General features: G+C 34.7%; 1 protein-coding gene across 2 annotated transcripts in view; it reads left to right on the top strand.

Moving 5' to 3' along the window:
• LOC148940845 (5'-nucleotidase-like) overlaps positions 1-12,611 on the top strand; it is a 143,751-nt gene extending 131,140 nt beyond the window's left edge. For both annotated transcript variants that reach the window (XM_089104762.1, XM_089104761.1), the window contains one exon: positions 12,439-12,611. In XM_089104762.1, the coding sequence (XP_088960888.1) occupies positions 12,439-12,548 (110 nt within the window). In that variant the 3' untranslated portion in view covers positions 12,549-12,611. The remainder of the gene's footprint in view (positions 1-12,438) is intronic.
• Positions 12,612-14,683: the final 2,072 nt, after the last annotated feature.

Raw genomic sequence — 14,683 nt, 5'->3', positions numbered from 1 at the left:
TTTTCTTTCCTGCTGATAATTCCCCCGCGTTAAATTCCTCCCAGCAGAAATTTTACAGCCGTGGAATATGCCCCCGCAAGCATATTCCCCTCCAAAAATATTAGATACTAAGAAAAGTAGAAGCTGAAATAGCTGATAGACTATTTAGGCCATAAGCTTACTTCAGTAAAGAACCATATGGGTTCAAAGAATTAAAAATTGTTAATTTATCTAGGGACATTTTATGTGGAAGAGGCAGTCTCAGAAACTTTGGAGCAGGGGTTACTGAAATGCAAATTAAAAGTTAGAGTGCCCTTACACCAGGGGCAGATCCAGGATTTTTTAGGGGGGGGGCACAAAAGAGGGTTACCTGATTAACCTTCGCTAGGAGCAAATTTTACTAACACAATCTAGAATTAATTAAGTAAATTACATTACTTTAGACTACGTTAAGGGGGGCGCCCCCTCTCCCCTCTCTGGATCCGCCACTGCCTTACACTTTCTGTTTATTTCCTTGTTAGGTAGGAGAGCAGATTCCTAATTGGTGTGTGTTAATACCAAAACATTCTAACTCTCATTTGACTTTCAGGAATAAGCATAATTAATTCAAAGGAAGGGGTGGAGGGGGGGGGTCTATTTTATACATCTTGACTCTCGCGAGTATTTTAGGTGTAGGCTGTTTTAATGAAAGGAAAATTGAGAGATGTTAACGTCGGCGATTTTGCTGGGGAAATTTTCCGAAGGTTAGGGGAAAACTTCTGGGGGAGGGGGATTTTAAAGACTTGTGTTAATGATAAATAAACTAAATATGGTCAATATTTCTTCTTCAGTTTGTTAGAGCCTGATTTTTGGTTCTTATTGATTTCTTTGGAATAATTTACGGTATATTGGACAACGATTTAAATGTAAAAACAATAAATCGATCTTTGGTATTTATTCCAGAATTTCATTTTAAATACGAAATAATGAGAGATTCAATGACAAAAATTTGCTTTATTTCCAGTTTGGATCTGATTTATTGTTTTTACTTATATGTGAACTCTGTAAAATTAATAGAAATTAGGACACACGGTATAGAGCATAAGCTATATATGATTTTTTTGTTCTTTTGATTCTTTTTTTAGGGAGGAGGGCAAATGCCAACTAGGTGTTTGTTAATACCAAAACATTCTAACTCTCATTGCTGTTTAGGCATATAAAGAATTAGTTAAAAGGAAGGGGTGGGAGGGGCTGTAAAGGTCTACTCTACATCTACATCAATTAATTCTGAATGTAAATTATGCAACAATAACACAACATTTATTTATTTTCAATACCACCGTATTCTTTTTTTTTAATCATTTTCAGTATTTTTCATTTTTTATTTTTCGGTCGAATAGTATAAACGTAAAATATGAAAGCACATATTGGGCATTCCAGTCAGTCCTCGTAAAAATAAGAAATCTGATAACGGGTCTTAATTTCAAATGTACAGTGGGTAACTAGGCTTAATAATAAAAAAAAAATGACCGGTCTTAATTAGAAATTGAAACTGTTACTACTACTAGTGCCGTATCATGGATTTTGGTTCAGTGGAGGGGGGTAATTTTTTTGGTTAGGGGGGAGAGGCAGAATGGAAAATTAAGCAAAAGTGTATTTTTATGCATTTTTATTACGTTTTTACGAGTTTGACAAACATTTCGCTTGGGGGAATTTAAACCTTTCAATCCTTTTCATGAAGACAGCCTTGACTATTACTACTAATAACTACTTTCCACAAAACCAAGTCACCTGACATTTACCCAGCTACACTCACTCATCAAGAAATATATTGTTATTATTTAATTGCACAGAACAATTTTGGCCTAAAATCAAGGCTATGGTCAAAAGATTTTTCAAAGAACTTCGTTAAAAAGACCTACTAATTAGATGTATTATAAGCAGAATTTATACATAAATGTGTAAATTTGAAGGCAAAATATGGTCATGATGGATAATTATATGTAAAAGCAATTAAATTGTAGTTTTAATAGAGCAGTATATAGGCCTACAGTTTATACATGCTTTTGTTTGTAAATGACTTTTTTTTGGTAATCATCAGTGTTTTTCTCAGTGTCTATGAACATGCAGTCAGTAACACGTTCAAACGGACAGCAGACTTTTCAATAATGGAATTTTTTCTATAGTAAGATGACTTCTTAGTACTTCAAAGCATACAGCAAACCATATTGCTATTATTTAACTGCACAGAACAATTTTGGATTAAAATCAAGCCTATGGCCCAAAAATTTTTCAAAGAATTCCATTAAAAAAATCTACTAAACTTGGAACTTGATCCGATAAACTTGCGTTAGGAGCAAGTTTAATTAACGCAATCGTGCGTTAATTAAGTAAATTTCATTACTTTAGACTACGTTCGGGGGGGCGCCCCTCGCCCCTCCCCTGAATCCGCCACTGCCTTACACTCTCTGTTTCTTTCCTTGTTAGGGAGGAGAGCAGATGCCTAATAGGTGTGTGTTAATACCAAAACATTCTAAGTCTCATTGGGTGTTCAGGTGTAAACAGAATTAGTTCAAAGGAAGGGGTGGGAGAAAAGGGTGTGAGGGGGTTATGTGACCTTCAATCACTTTTGACTCTTAAGAGCTGGACTAGAACTTTCAATTTCCAAACAAGTGAGCCCTCTCTGAAATTTATACGAGAAACTCTTCCAGCCCCTGAATCCTGGAGGGTTTTGTTGACGCCAGAGTTTCGTTACTTAACCTTTCAACTATTTTTAACAAAATGGTATTTATAACCATTGCATATAAAGCACCTCTGGGAGGAAAATAATAAAAAAAATATTAAAGCTATATAGATTTATTCATTTATTTATGTTGGCACCGGTTATCTTTATGTTTGTAAGATATTTAATTTTACATAATTTTAAATCTCGTGGAGATTTCCATGATTTCGGCATTATGTACTTTTATTAAGGCACATAGCACCCCTCTCCTCTACTACGGTATGACCCACCACCCCTCCTCGATAATAGCAGCTGCTGCACTATTATATAATTTTCTTCGTTCTTTTTATATGTCTGCATTTCCAGATGGCTGCTCAATTTTTAGTATGGGGATGATTTCCCAAGGTGGAATTTTCCGGGACATCGCCTCTTGTTAGTTTTTGTGGACTGAACAGATATTTCTTTAAAGTAAAATCTAAGATGGTCTTTTTTTATTTATATAGAATAATTTTTGAAATACACGGTCAAAAAACTGGTAAATAGTTCTTTTCACCGTTAATATCGATTTCAGAATGTCTGACTTAATTAGAAATTCAAATCAGGATAATAATATAATACGTAATAGATTATTAATGTATTTTCCACTATCTTATACATTTTCTCTAATTCATTCTCTGTTATTCGTAGTTGTTTTCGTTCACTCCAAACTACAAAGCGATTTTTAGAGCAAACATTTGATACGTAAATGCCTCAAACCATGATTTATACGAGATACGATTTATTTTTATTCTTTTTCTACTGTTTATACCCATGATTCTTAACTTTGGGGGAAGGCCCTACCAGTGGTGCGTGAGAATATTTTGATGGGACGTGGGCAGAAGGCGGACCCTTCGACTGACTTTACATTAGAGGCTTAATTTTGAAAAAAAATGTCTTAATGACGCCACATTCAAATGCATTTAAAGAGAAAAGAAATAATGGAAAAACTGTTTATAAAGACGCCACTTTATAATTACTATTGCCTTAATGACGCCACATTCAAATACATTTAAAGAGAAAACAAATTAAAAGAATAAAGAGAAAAAACTATTTAATGTATAAGTTTGACTCGAACTAGTAAGACTGAAATGGAAAACCAGATTTTTAAAATGAATTTGGCTCGTGTTATTTTTTGTGGACTCACCACATATTTAAAGAGCAAAATCCAAAATCATATTTTTTTTTATTCAGAATAATTTTTAAAACACAGTTGGAAAGCTTATAAATAGTTCTTTTCACCGTTAATATCGATTTCAGAATGTCTGACTTGATTGAGATGAAAAAACGAGAAATGTTTAGTTAAACAAATATAGTTTTCTTTAAACATAATTTAAATACTCTAAAACACGATAGTTTGAAATAGTTTGCGTTTGCCCCCAGGGCATAACTTAAAACCCTTGACCTGAAGGTTTTGGGGGATTGTCCTCCTCAAAAACATATTTTCTATCTGGAAATCAACTACGCTGAACAAAATGGCTATCTCAAAATTTTGATTTGATGTGTTTGGGGGATTGATGGGCGTGGGGGGGGCTAGTTGCCCTCCAATCACTTTTAACTATTAAAAAGGGCACTATCCCTTTGAATTTCCAATCGAATGAGCCTTTTTGAAGTTTCTATGACAGCTCCTTCCATAAAAACCTTATATGCCCCCAGGGCATAACTTAAAACCCTTGCCCTGAGGGTTGTGGGGGATTTTCCTCCTCAAAAACATGTTTTCTATGGGAAAATCAAATACGCTGAACAAAATGGCTATCTCAAATTTTGATTGGATTTTTTTGGGGGAAGGATGGGGGGGGGGGGGGGGCTAGTTCCCCTCCAATCGCTTTCGACTATTAAAAAGGGCACTATCCCTTTGAATTTCCAATCGAACGAGAATGTTTTGAAGTTTCTATGACAACGCCTTCTATAAAAACCTTATATACTCCCGGGGCGTAACTTACTACCCATGCCCTGAAGGCTCTGGGGGAGTGTCCTGCTTAAGAACATATTTTCTATGTAGAAATAAGCTACGCTGAACAAAATGGATATCTCCACATGTTGATGTGATGTGTTTGGGGGAATGATGGGCGTGGGGGGGGCTAGTTGCCCTCCAATCACTTTCGACTATTAAACAGGGCACTATCCCTTTGAATTTCCAATCGAATGAACCTTTTTTTAAGTTTCTATGACAGCGCCTTCTATAAAAACCTTATATGCCCCCATGGCATAACTTAAAACCCTTGCCCTGAGGGTTGTGGAGGATTTTCCTTCATCAAAAACATTTTTGCTATGTGAAAATCAACTACGCTGAACAAAATGGCTATCTCAAAATTTTGCTTGGTTTTTTTTTGGGGAATGATGGGCGTGGGGGGGCTAGTTCCCCTCCAATCACTTTCGACTATTAAAAAGGGCACCATCCCTTTGAATTTCCAATTGAACGAGCATGTTTTGAAGTTTCTACGACAACGCCTTCTTAAAACCCTTGCCCTGAGGGCTTTGGGGAAGTGCCCTCCTCACAAATATATTTTCTATCTGGAAATCAACTACGCTGAACAAAATGGCTATCTCAAAATTTTGATTGGATGTGTTTGGGGAAATGATGGGCGTGAGAGGGGGGCTAGTTGCACTCCAATCACTTTCGACTATTAAAAAGGGCACTAGCCCTTTAATTGCCAATCGAATGAGCCTGTTTTGAAGTTTCTACGACAACGCCTTCTATGAAAACCTTAAATGCCCCCAGGGCATAGCTTAAAACCCTTGCCCTGAGGGTTGTGGGGGAGTGTCCTCCTCAAAATATTTTTTCTATCTGGAAATTAACTACGCTGAACAAAATGGCTATCTCAAAATTTCGATTGGATGTGTTTGGGGGAATAATGGGCTTGGGGGAGGGGGAGGGGGCTAGTTACACTCCAATCACTTTCGACTATTAAAAAGCGCACTAGCCCTTTAATTTACGATCGATTGAGCCTGTTTTTAAGTTTCTACGACAACGCCTTCTATAAAAACCTTAAATGCCCTCAGTGCATAATTTTAAACCCTGGCCCTGAGGGTTGTGGGGGAGTGTCCTCCTCAAAAATATATTTTATATCTGGAAATCAACTACGCTGAACATAATGGCTATCTCAAAATTTTGATTTGATGGGTTTGGGGAAATGGTGGGCGTGGGGGGGAGGGGGCTAGTTACCCTCCAATCATTTTCGATTATCAAAAAGGGCACCAAAACTCTCGATTTCAAATCGAATGAGCCCCCTTTGAAGTTTCTACGACGACCCCTTCCATATGAAGTGCCTCTGGGGAAAAAATTAATAATAAATAATGAAACATTGGAGCCGTATGGCCTTTACAATAGGCAACGCTACAGCGTTGCCTCTGATATAAAAGTTAAATAATTAAGTAAATACAAATTAGAATAGATACCTTCATGAAGGGGTTTGGCCATTTTTTGGCCTCATCGCGATAATCCCGAATTATTTAAATGTGCTAAATTGTGTCTTAGCATCCCCCTCCAAAAAAAAAGATTGTTTTGGGATCTTGTGGATTCACATTTTTCATTTTTCTTACATTTTTCACTGTCTTTAGCACTATCTCTTTATAATATATATAAAAGTTAAATAATTAAGTAAATACAAATTAGAACAGAAACCATCAGGAAGGGGTTTGGCCAGTTTTTGGCATCATCGCGAGAATCTCAAATTATTTAAATTTGCTAAATTGTGTCTTAGCATCCCCCTCCAAAAAAAAAGATTGCTTTGGGATCTTGTGGATTCATATTGCTGCCACTTTTTAGTCTTACATTTTTCACTGTCTTTAGCACTTTCTCTTTCTAATATATATAAAAGTTAAATAATTAAATGAATACAAATTAGAATAGAAACCATCAGGAAGGGGTTTGGCCAGTTTTTGGCCTCATCGCGAGAATCACGAATTATTTAAATGTGCTAAATTGTGTCTTAGCATCCCCCTCCAAAAAAAAGATTGTTTTGGGATCTTGTGGATTCGTATTGCTGCCACTTTTTAGTCTTACAATTTTCACTGTCTTTAGCACTTTCTCTTTATAATATATATAAAAGTTAAATAATTAAGTAAATACAAAATAGAATAGAAACTATCAGGAAGGGGTTTGGCCAGTTTTTGACCTCATCGCGATAATCCCGAATTATTTAAATGTGCTAAATTGTGTCTTAGCATCCCCCTCCAAAAAAAAAAGATTGTTTTGGGATCTTGTGGATTCATATTGCTGCCCCTTTTTAGTCTTAAATTTTTCACTGTCTTTAGCACTTTCTTTTTATAATATATATAAAAGTTAAATAATTAAGTAAATACAAGTTAGAATAGAAACCATCAGGAAGGGGTTTGGCCAGTTTTTGGCCTCATGGCGAGAATCCCGATTTATTTAAATGTGCTAAATTGTGTCTTAGCATCCCCCTCCAAAAAAAAGATTGTTTTGGGATCTTGTGGATTCGTATTGCTGCCACTTTTTAGTCTTACATTTTTCACCGTCTTTAGCAACTTTTTCTTTATAATATATATAAAAGTTAAATAATTAAGTAAATACAAATTAGAATAGATACCTTCATGAAGGGTTTGGCCAGTTTTTGACCTCATCGCGAGAATCCCGAATTATTTGAATGTGATAAATTGTGGCTTAGCATCCCCCTCCAAAAAAAAAGATTGTTTTGGGATCTTGTGGATTCGTATTGCTGCCACTTTTTAGTCTTACATTTTTCACTGTCTTTAGCACTTTCTCTTTATAATATATATAAAAGTTAAATAATTAAATAAATACAAACTAGAATAGAAACCACCAGGAAGGGGTTTGGCCAGTTTTTGGCCTCATCGCGAGAATCCCGAATTACTTAAATGTGCTAAATTGTGTCTTAGCATCCCCCTCCAAAAAAAAAGATTGTTTTGGGATCTTGTGGATTCGTATTGCTGCCACTTTTTAGTTTTAAATTTTTCACTGTTTTTAGCACTTTATCTTTATGATATATATAAAATTTAAATAATTAAGTAAATACAAACTAGAATAGAAACCACCAGGAAGGGGTTTGGCCAGTTTTTGGCCTCGTCGCGAGAATCCCGAATTACTTAAATGTGCTAAATTGTGTCTTAGCATCCCTCTCCAAAAAAAAAAAGATTGCTTTGGGATCTTGTGGATTCGTATTGCTGCCACTTTTTAGTCTTACATTTTTCACTGTCTTTAGCACGTTCTCTTTATAATATATATAAAATTTAGATAATTAAGTAAATACAAATTAGAATAGAAACCATCAAGAAGGGGTTTGGCCAGTTTTTGGCCTCATCGTGAGAATCCCGAATTATTTAAATGTGCTAAATTATGTCATAGCATCCCCCTCCAAAAAAAAAGATTGTTTTGGGATCTTGTGGATTCGTATTGCTGTCACTTTTTAGTCTTACATTTTTCACTGTCTTTACTTTATCTTTATAATATATATAAAATTTAAATAATTAAGTAAATACAAATTAGAATAGAAACCATCAGGAAGGAGTTCGGCCAGTTTTTGGCCTCATCACGAGAATCCCGAATTATTTAAATATGCTAAATTGTGTCTTAGCATCCCCCTCCAAAAAAAAGATTGTTTTGGGATCTTGTGAATTCGTATTGCTGTCACTTTTTAGTCTTACATTTTTCACTGTCTTTAGCACGTTCTCTTTATAATACATATAAAATTTAAATAATTAAGTAAATACAAATTAGAATAGAAACCAACAGGAAGAGGTTTGGCCAGTTTTTGGCCTCATCACGAGAATCTCGAATTATTTAAATGTGCTAAATTGTGTCTTAGCATCCCCCTCCAAAAAAAAGATTGTTTTGGGATTTTGTGGATTCGTATTGCTGCAAGTTTTTAGTCTTACATTTTTCACTGTCTTTAGCACTTTCTCTTTATAATATATATAAAATTAAAATAATTAATTAAATACAAATTAGAATAGAAACCATCAGGAAGGGTTTTGGCCAGTTTTTGGCCTCATCGCGAGAATCCCGAATTATTTAAATAAGCTAAATTGTGTCTTAGCATCCCCCTCCAAAAAAAAAGATTGTTTTGGGATCTTTTGGATTCGTATTGCTGCCACTTTTTAGTCTTATATTTTTCACTGTCTTTAGCACTTTCTCTTTATAATATATATAAAATTTAAATAATTAAGTAAATACAAATTAGAATAGAAACCATCAGGAAGGGGTTTGGCCAGTTTTTGGCCTCATCGCGAGAATCCCGAATTACTTAAATGTGCTAAATTGTGTCTTAGCATCCCCCTCCAAAAAAAAGATTGTTTTGGGATCTTGTGGATTCGTATTGCTGCCACTTTTTAGTCTTACATTTTTCACTGTTTTTAGCACTTTCATATTTATAATATATATAAAATTTAAATAATTAAGTAAATACAAATTAGAATAGAAACCATCAGGAAGGGGTTTGGCCAGTGTTTGGCCTCATCCCGAGAATCCCGAATTACTTAAATGTGCTAAATTTTGTCTTACCATCCCCCTTCAATAAAAAAAGATTGTTTTGGGATCTTTTGGATTCGTATTGCTGCCACTTTTTAGTCTTACATTTTTCACTGTCTTTAGCACTTTCTCTTTATAATATATATAAAAGTTAAATAATTAAGTAAATACAAATGAGAATAGAAACCATCAGGAAGGGGTTTGGCCAGTTTTTGGCCTCATCGCGAGAATCCCGAATTATTTAAATGTGCTAAATTGTGACTTAGCATCCCCCTCCAAAAAAAAAGATTGTTTTGGGATCTTGTGGATTCGTATTGCTGCCACTTTTTAGTATTACATTTTTCACTGTCTTTAGCACGTTCTCTTTATAGTATATATAAAACTTAAATAATTAAGTAAATACAAATTAGAATAGAAACCACCAGGAAGGGGTTTGGCCAGTTTTTGGCCTCACCGCGAGAATCCCGAATTACTTAAATGTGCTAAATTGTGTCTTAGCATCCCCCTCCAAAAAAAAAGATTGTTTTGGGATCTTGTCGATTCGTATTGCCGCCACTTTTTAGTCTTACATTTTTCACTGTCTTTAGCACTTTCTCTTTATAATATATATAAAATTTAAATAATTAAGTAAATACAAATTAGAATAGAAACCATCAGGAAGGGGTTTGGCCAGTTTTTGGCCTCATCGCGAGAATCCCGAATTATTTAAATGTGCTAAATTGTGTCTTAGCATCCCCCTCCAAAAACCGAGATTGTTTTAGGATCTTGTGGATTCGTATTGCTGCCATTTTTTAGTCTTACATTTTTCACTGTCTTTAGCACTTTCTCTTTATAATATATATAAAATTTAAATAATTAAGTAAATACAAATTAGAATAGAAACCATCAGGAAGGGGTTCGGCCAGATTTTGGCCTCATCCCGAGAATCCCGAATTATTTAAATGTGCTAAATTGTGTCTTAGCATCCCCCTCCAAAAAAAAAAGATCGTTTTGGGATCTTGTGGATTCGTATTGCTGCCACTTTTTAGTCTTACATTTTTCACTGTCTTTAGCACTTTCTCTTTATAATATATATAAAATTTAAATAATTAAGTAAATACAAATTAGAATAGAAACCATCAGGAAGGGGTTCGGCCAGTTTTTGGCCTCATCGCGAGAATCCCGAATTATTTAAATGTGCTAAATTGTGTCTTAGCATCCCCCTCCAAAAAAAAAAAGATTGTTTTGGGATCTTGTGGATTCGTATTGCTGCCACTTTTTAGTCTTACATTTTTCACTGTCTTTAGCACTTTCTCTTTATAATATATATAAAATTTAAATAATTAAGTAAATACAAATTAGAATAGAAACCATCAGGAAGGGGTTTGGCCAGTTTTTGGCCTCATCGCGAGAATCCCGAATTACTTAAATGTGCTAAATTGTGTCTTAGCATCCCCCTTCAAAAAAAAAGATTGTTTTGGGATCTTCTGGATTCGTATTGCTGCCACTTTTTAGTCTTACATTATTCACTGTCTTTAGCACGTTCTCTTTATAATATATATAAAATTTAGATAATTAAGTAAATACAAATTAGAATAGAAACCATCAGGAAGGGGTTTGGCCAGTTTTTGGCCTCATCGCGAGAATCCCGAATTACTTAAATGTGCTAAATTGTGTCTTAGCATCCCCTTCCAAAAAAAAAGATTGTTTTGGGATCTTGTGGATTCGTATTGCCGCCACTTTTTAGTCTTACATTTTTCACTGTCTTTAGCATTTTCTCTTTATAATATATATAAAATTTAAATAATTAAGTGAATACAAATTAGAATAGAAACCATCAGGAAGGGGTTCGACCAGTTTTTGTCCTCATCTCGAGAATCCCGAATTATTTAAATGTGCTAAATTGTGTCTTAGCATCCCCCTCCAAAAAAAAAAGATCGTTTTGGGATCTTGTGGATTCGTATTGCTGCCACTTTTTAGTCTTACATTTTTCACTGTCTTTAGCACTTTCTCTTTATAATATATATAAAATTTAAATAATTAAGTAAATACAAATTAGAATAGAAACCATCAGGAAGAGGTTTGGCCAGTTTTTGGCCTCATCGCGAGAATCCCGAATTACTTAAATGTGCTAAATTGTGTCTTAGCATCCCCCTCCAAAAACAGAGATTCTTTTGGGATCTTGTGGATTCGTATTGCTGCCACTTTTTAGTCTTACATTTTTCACTGTCTTTAGCACTTTCTCTTTATAATATATATAAAATTTAAATAATTAAGTAAATACAAATTAGAATCGAAACCATCAGGAAGGGGTTCGGCCAGTTTTTGGCCTCATCGCGAGAATCCCGAATTATTCAAATGTGCTAAATTGTGTCTTAGCATCCCCCTCCAAAAAAAAAAAAAGATTGTTTTGGGATCTTGTGGATTCGTATTGCTGCCACTTTTTAGTCTTATATTTTTCACTGTCTTTAGCACTTTCTCTTTATAATATATGTAAAAGTAAAATAATTAAGTAAATACAAATTAGAATAGAAACCATCAGGAATAGAAACCATCAGGTCTTACATTTTTCACTGTCTTTAGCACTTTCTCTTTATAAAATATATATAAAATTTAAATAATTAAGTAAATGCAAATTAGAATAGAAACCATCAGGAAGGGGTTCGGCCAGTTTTTGGCCTCATCGCGAGAATCCCGAATTATTTAAATGTGCTAAATTGTGTCTTAGCATCCCCCTCCAAAAAAAAGAAGATTGTTTTGGGATCTTGTGGATTCTTATTGCTGCCACTTTTTAGTCTTATATTTTTCACTGTCTTTAGCACTTTCTCTTTATGATATATATATAAAAGCAAAATAATTAAGTAAATACAAATTAGAATAGAAACCATCAGGAATAGAAACCATCAGGTCTTACATTTTTCACTGTCTTTAGCACTTTCTCTTTATAATATATATATATAAAAGTTAAATAATTAAGTAAATACAAATTAGAATAGAAACCATCAGGAAGGGGTTTGGCCAGTTTTTGGCCTCATCGCGAGAATCCCGAATTATTTAAATTTGCTAAATTGTGTCTTAGCAACCCCCTCCAAAAAAAAAATTGTTTTGGGATCGTGTGGATTCATATGTGCTGCCACTTTTTAGTCTTACATTTTTCACTGTCTTGTCAACTGATATTTACTGCTTTTCTATCAAAATTATGCTAATTTGATATCACATTTTTGAAACAAGTACTTAGTCTCACGGAGTCTGGTTAAGAGAATCTGCACTATCATGCTTTTTTATCTTTTAGTAACTATTTTTATCACACTCTTGGTGGAGCTCCTTGCCTATGTTGCCTATACCTATGTTTGGCCGAAACTCAGACAACGAAGAGGATCATTGGTGTCTCTTCTAAGATAGTATTTTAACTATGCATTGATTTACTTATGTATTGTCATTTCTTCAATAAATACTTTATTCTTTGTCAAAGACCTATGATAAAATTAAAATACAGAATTTGTTTTATCAAATGCCTGACAGACTTTTTGAAACTGAACTAAATAAAAAAAAACAAGTGTTTTCAACTGAAAGTAAGGAGCGACATTAATACTCAAAACGAACTGACATTACTAAATATATGAGGGGGATTGCCCCACCTCAACACCTCGCTCTTTACGCTAAAGTTTTTTTAGTACTTTTGAAAAAGCTTCTTATTGTTCTAATTAAACGAACCTTGTGTTTCAGGAGCCGTCTTTAAAGAATTGGGACAAAATTCAAACCGTCAACGTAAAGAGTGAGGTGTTGAGGAGGGAGGACACCCCTCTTACACGTAAAAAGTTATGTTCGTTTTAAGTTTTAATGTTGCTCCTTAATTTAATTTGAAAACAACGTGAGGAAACATCTCACTGAACAACTAATGTACAGAATTAATAAGGCAGTTATAGAGTGGCGTAATTTCAGTTGAAATTACGTGAGGGGGGACCCCCCTTCGTATACGTAATAATTTATGTTCGTTTAAGTTTTAATGTTGCTCCTTAATTTCAGTTGAAAACAACGTGAGGAAACATCTCACAGAACAACTAATGTACAGAATTAATAAGGCATTTATAGAGTGCTGTAATTTCAGTTGAAATTACGTGAGGGGGGACCCCCCCTAGTATACGTAATAATTTATGTTCGTTTAAGTTTTAATGTTGCTCCTTAATTTCAGTTGAAATCAACGTGAGGAAACATCACACAGAACAACTAATGTACAGAATTAATAAGGCGTTTATACAGTGGCGTAATTTCAGTTGAAATTACGTGAGGGAGGACCCCCCTCGTATACGTAATAATTTATGTTCGTTTAAGTTTTAATGTTGCTCCTTAATTTCAGTCGAAATCAACGTGAGGAAACATCACACAGAACAACTAATGTACAGAATTAATAAGGCGTTTATAGAGTGGCGTAATTTCAGTTGAAATTACGTGAGGGAGGACCCCCCTCGTATACGTAATAATTTATGTTCGTTTAAGTTTTAATGTTGCTCCTTAATTTCAGTCGAAAACAACGTGAGGAAACATCTCACAGAACAACTAATGTACAGAATTAATAAGGCATTTATACAGTGGCGTAATTTCGTCAAAATCCTGGGGGAGGGGCAAAGTTGGAACCAATTTTCCCAAATTAAGTGCAAATCACAGTAAAATCTGAAAAATGACCCATATAGTACCATCAAGGTAAAGATATACTAAAGAAAACTGACCTACTTAAGTGGATGCTTCAATAATTTAGGCTTATCTTAGTTTTGACAAGATTTTTGAAGAAATTAAATTTAAGCTGGGGGAGGGGGAAACTTGGATCTTGGGGGCAAACTGAGGTCTGGGATGGGCAATTGCCACCCGCACCCCATAGCAAATTGCGCCCCTGCTTTTATAAGGCGTAAAAAGCTATAAGCTTTTTATCATAGGCGCACACAAGTCCAAATCTATGGGGAGGAGGAGATCTGACCATTTCTAAAAGAGGCGTTGCATTATTCAGAAAAATTGCGTTTTCAGGCACCTGTTTATTTAGGGAAGGTCCTACAGACTAATCTAAAGTGGGGGAGGAGGACGTGCTTCAGGAGTTTGAGCTTGGTTCAAAGCCAGATAAATCTAACTAATTGTTAAAGTAAAAGGAAATCAGTTTATTATAATACTTTGGCAATTGCTGAAAAATCTCAGCCACTGCCTGGTTTAAAAATAAGTATACTATGGATATCAGTTCTTTGATAGAAAGAGCCTTGTCCTCTTTTACGCTGAATCTTCAATTTCACATTACTAACCATTACTTGCCCAACATATTTGACAGCTTAAAGCAAAATGTGTCTTTCTTTTAGCCAAGTGTGGAACACCATTGCATTCTTTTAGCAAGTTCATGGGAAGGCTAGAAGGTTTAGTTGAACGAATTTGTTTTTTATGTAGTATATATGTTTGTATTTTATTAAGTTTTATTTTTATTAATACTATTTCCCTAGTAGGGATAGCTCTCTGCCAAGGTTTATTGATTAAAACACAAGGGGCTCTGCCCTTTGGGG

The sequence above is a fragment of the Artemia sp. Qi Xiang Cuo genome, chromosome 19 (genome assembly GCF_049724085.1).
Source record: "Artemia sp. Qi Xiang Cuo chromosome 19, ASM4972408v1, whole genome shotgun sequence".
Classification (NCBI taxonomy): domain Eukaryota; kingdom Metazoa; phylum Arthropoda; class Branchiopoda; order Anostraca; family Artemiidae; genus Artemia; species Artemia sp. Qi Xiang Cuo.
The sequence above is the reverse complement of the archived record's forward strand: the minus strand, read 5'-3'. Positions and strand labels throughout refer to the sequence as shown.